We start from the raw sequence: 4,692 nt of genomic DNA, 5'->3' as shown, positions 1-4,692 counted from the left end.
ATTCCTTAAACAGAATTAAACACCAACTGCCTGCTCTTGCTGAGCTGAACTTTTGTGCAATTCTCTGTAATATCCTCAGTTCCAGTCACAATGGAAACTATTTCATCAGCGTCCAGTAAGAAGTCCCATCCGGCCCTCAGCTGAATGGAGAACTGAAAGCTTGGCCAGTCACTTCTGCAGCAAAGAGGAAATGTTTTTGCTTTTCCCATCAGAAATAATCTATTAATTGTGAGATTTTCTGTGGTTCCTGCCAGATGAGAATTCATCCTCTGGAAACTGCAGCGCCCACAGAGCCCTGATTTCAGTTTCCAGGCTTTTCTGGCTGTGGGATATTCCTCACCCTGCTCCTGGTGTTTGTTGGTCCCCAGTGCTGCTCTCTTGCCCATCCTGCCCCTTTTCCCTCTGTTTGGGCACCCACCAAGCCAAGCTCAGCTCATCCCTAGCTCAGGGCTGCTCTCTCCAGAAAAAAATCCATCCAGGCTTTGGACAGCTCAGGATCTCATTCCTGTGGTGGACCCAGACAGCAATTCCTGCTTTCTTTCCTCCTGTCAGTCCCTCTCCCACTTCTCCCCCATGCACAAACCCAGCTGGCCCTGGTGAGGCAGGAGAGGTGCCAGAATTCCAGGAGGGAATTCCAGAATTCCAGGGGTGGCTGCAGGGCAGAGCTGTGGGGAGATCTCTGTGGGTTTACAGGCAGAGAGGGTCATGAAAACACAAAAAACTTCCACTGGCTTGCCCTGAACTTGGGATTCCTCTGCACACAGAGGGTGCTTTGAGCTCTAGAGAAAACTGTCAGTGTCTTTGCAATCAGCAGGGCAGAAAAACAGAATAAATTAATGCAGATCTGGATTACTCTGGGGAATTGAGCCTTTTGCCTTTGTGCATCCAGGGACATGTCACAAGCAGGTGCCTTTACAGCAGATGAATTTTCCAAGCCTTCCTCAATCAACCACCACAAATGGTTATTGGCAAATCCAAAGGATTTATTAATTTATTTATTAATGTGTAGCCCCATGCACAGAGTGGCTGAAACAGAAAGAGCTGAAAATTGGGAGGTGGAGAAAGAGCTGGAACAGCTGGAACAGCTGGACCTGTTCTTCCACCAGCCCAAGGCCAAATCATCTCCTGAGCAGCTCCAGGAGATGATTTGCACACATTCCCTGTCCTGCTGACACCAGGCAGGACCTGGTGGCTGGGGAAGCTTTTCTGGACAAGAACAGGCAGTGCCATGGCTCAGCATTTTGGGCAGTTGGACTTTTCCCTTGAATCAGTCAGGAATTAGTCATAGCCCAGGCAAGGTCAGCAGCAGGGCCAGGGGAAGCTGGGGTTTGCTTGGTAACTGCAAACCCTCTGTGGCAGCATCAGGAAAAGGCTGGGAAAGGCAAAAAAAATGGAGGAAGGAATGATTTTGGCAGCTCACTCTGTTTGGGTGTGCAGCAGAGGGGGGTGTTTGGGGAATTACCCTCTGGAATTGCAAATGCTGCTCTTTTTCAGTCACTCTGCAGTTTTCTGGAGACTTTGTGTGCAATGAGCTGATCCCAGTGGGTACCAGCAGGATCCTCTCCTCCCTCTGCCTCCAACCCTCCATGCTGTGTCCTGCCATGGGAGTCTCTGCTTGCTGGGGCTAAACCAGGAGAGATTAAATTGGATTAAATGATCCTGCTTGGGAAGAAGTGGGCAAGCAGTTATTGCAACAACTTCAGCCTTGAGAGGCTGCAGCCAAAACTGAAACTCTTCAGTCAGAGGAAAGGGAGGAAAGGGTCAGCTGCAGCCAAAAATGAAACCCTTAGAGAGGTGTAAATCCAGCCAGGGGACAGGGGAGGGTGGCAGGGTGGGCTGCAGCAAAAAATGAAACCCTTAGAGAGGTGTAAATCCAGCCAGGGGACAGGGGAGGGTGGCAGGGTGGGCTGCTGGCCTGGAGCAGGGCACCAGAGTCCAGGCTCTGCACCTGCACCTGCAGGGACTCCATGTCTCTGCAGCCTTTCCAGTAAGGAAATTATTCTTTTGACCAACCACCAGCAAAAAGGGACAAATGTGAGGCCCACAGTGACTTCTAGCTTGACACAACCTCATTTCTTCATGATTTTCCCTGTCCAAGCAGGAGTTGGTGTTATCAGTGGGGACGCATGTGCGTGCAGTGGTTGTGGATCCCGCTCTGGATCCCCATGGTGGAGCAGGGTGAGAAGTGGCATTTGTGGCAAACCCAGGGAGAAGCTGGCATCTCTCTCCTGGCAGGGCTTTTCTGCCAGCACCCCCAGAGCTGCTGCAGAGCCCTGACACAGTTTGGGAGCACCAGGCACCCAAGGAGCACCTCGGAAGCTGCAGCCTCGTGGACGGCGCTTCCCCTTCTGCGGTTTCGCTGCCTTTTCCAGCTCAGCAAAAATGAATGATCCTAACATAATTTTTAGGCACGATTTCCTAGTATGATGTCCTCACTTTCCTTCTCTGAAACCCTGCACCCGCCCCTGGGATGGGGATAAAAGGGGAGCACAGCCCCAGGGCCACAGACAGAATCCTGCAGCCTCCCCAGCTCCAACCCCAGCTCCTCTCAGAGCCCACAGCACCATGAAGGTCCTGGCAGCCACCCTGGCCTCTCTGCTCCTCCTGGCCACCTGCTCCCCAGCTGAAGGTCACCTTGGTGAGTCCAGCATCGCTGTGTCCTCCTGCAGAGCCCCAGCCCTGGCAGGGTGGCTCTGGGGAGGGTTGGGGGGTCTGTGTCACATTGGGGGATGCAGGTTTGGAGCTGGGGTTTGCCCAGAGGGGGTTCTGCCAGGGGCTGTGGAAATCCCTGGAGGGGGCAGAGGCTGTGCTGGGCTCTCACCAGAGCCATGTGTGTGTCCCTTGCCCTCACAGATGGTGTCCCCACCAAGTGCTGCTTCACCTACCAGAAGAACCCCATCCCTCAGCGCCTTGTCAGATCCGTGTTCGACACCAGCAGCTCCTGCAGCAAGCCAGGAGTGATGTGAGTACCCAGCAGGGCCAGGGGGGACCTGGGGGCACACAGGGGTGTGATGTGAGTGCCCAGCAGTGCCAGCACTGCCAGGGGACACACATGGGACACTCAGGGTGCTGCTGCTGGCACTCAGATCCCGCTGCCCCAGCCCAGCAGCTCAAGGCAGGTTTTGTCCTGGCAGTATGATCACCCTGAAGAAGAGAGAGCTGTGTGCAGATCCGCAGGAAAAATGGGTGCAGGAGCTCCAGAAGCACTTCCAGAGCCTGGGAAACTGAGCCTTCCCTGCTGACAGCCACAATCCCACCCCTGCACAGCTTCCAGACTCCGGCACAACAGAGAGGATTTGACCCCCAGCCTTCTTCAAAGGAGAAAATTATTTTATTTAACTTATTTAAGTTAAACTAAATATTGTTTTTCTAAGCGTTATTTTTAAATAATTTCTAAAAACTATTTAAACTATGTCAGAATAATACACTAAAATAAAGATAATTTCAATCATATCCACGTGTCTGTTAATGAGGGGTCAGTTTTGATGCCTCCTTGCACCAAGGTGGGAGAAGGGACCATGGGGGACCCCTGGGTTTGCTGTTCCCAGCCTGGGTCCAGCTCTGGTGCCACCCAGTTTGTCCCCACAGGTGACACCTGGGGCTGCAAGTGGAGGCTCTTTTTTGGGGAATGTTCTGGAAGCACCTGTGGTGCCACAGGAGAGCTGGGGTAGGATTTTCTATGGGATGGAAAATCCTTTGGTCAGCTTGGATCACCTGGCCTGACTCTGTCCCCTCCCAGCAGCTCCTGTGTCTTTGATGAAGGAAAACACCACTTAGGAACAGCTGAAACATCACCATTATTCTCATTTGCTGAATCCACCAGCAAATAGCTAAAAAAACAATAAAATTGAGCTGCAGATCCATTGTCCCACACCACTGGTGACACCACCAGCCAGTTTGCCACCCAGCAAACAGGACACAGGACATGGGGACAGCAGACCCAAATTTCTGTGCCACCCAACTCTCCATCTACAGGCACATTGATATAATGGAAACTATTTTTGTGTGAACTTATTATCCTGACATATTTGAAATACCATACCTAATAGCAGCCTTTTGTAAGTTCAGAGGTATTTGTGCTGAAGGAAATGCAGTAGATTTCACTCATCTGGGCTCCAGGAAGACACTTGAATTAAGGCCAGATAGTAAATTATGAGCAAAGGCAGAGAAGATGTGACTGGCATGTGAAAAGTAAATTTGGTCAAGAGCTGCCTGAAAGGGGCATGGTAATTGCTTCAGCTCAAAGGGGCTGTGTCACACTCACAGGGGCTTACCCACACAGTTCCTTGAGTTTCTGCCTCAAAAAATTTCCTGCTTGACATTTGCATTAATGACCTTGGCACACAAAGCAGGAGAAGGCAGAGGAAATGTGCTGATGAGGCAAAATGAGATGGGATCATCAATCTGGAGCAGGCCAGGACATCACACAGAGGGATTCCAACGACCTTGAGGGCTGGAGGAGGATCCAAGGCAGCAGTGCAAAGCAGGATCCCGCTGGTGGGGACAGAGGTGACAGGAACAGGAACTCCAGTTTGGGAGCTGGGAATGGCTGGGGCAGGGAAAAGCCCTTGGCACACATCACAGGACTGATGTTCCCATGAAAAGAGTTACATGCAAAAGGTTTGGGTTGAAAAATGAGGGACTGGTCCATGTGAAGGCACCAGGGGTTGGGAGGAGGTGCTGCTGGTGTGA

The 4,692-nt window shown here is 51.6% G+C and overlaps 1 protein-coding gene across 1 annotated transcript; it reads left to right on the top strand.

The window, feature by feature from the left end:
- The first annotated feature begins 2,481 nt into the window (after positions 1-2,481).
- Positions 2,482-3,453, top strand: LOC129129323 (C-C motif chemokine 3-like). Its single transcript, XM_054647122.2, has 3 exons — positions 2,482-2,638; positions 2,854-2,962; positions 3,135-3,453. The coding sequence occupies exons 1-3, from the start codon at positions 2,566-2,568 to the stop codon at positions 3,226-3,228; spliced, it is 276 nt and encodes a 91-aa protein (XP_054503097.1). The 5' UTR covers positions 2,482-2,565; the 3' UTR covers positions 3,229-3,453.
- The last annotated feature ends 1,239 nt before the right edge of the window (positions 3,454-4,692 follow it).

Source organism: Agelaius phoeniceus, chromosome 20 (assembly GCF_051311805.1).
Source record: "Agelaius phoeniceus isolate bAgePho1 chromosome 20, bAgePho1.hap1, whole genome shotgun sequence".
Classification (NCBI taxonomy): Eukaryota; Metazoa; Chordata; class Aves; order Passeriformes; family Icteridae; genus Agelaius; species Agelaius phoeniceus.
The sequence above is the reverse complement of the archived record's forward strand: the minus strand, read 5'-3'. Positions and strand labels throughout refer to the sequence as shown.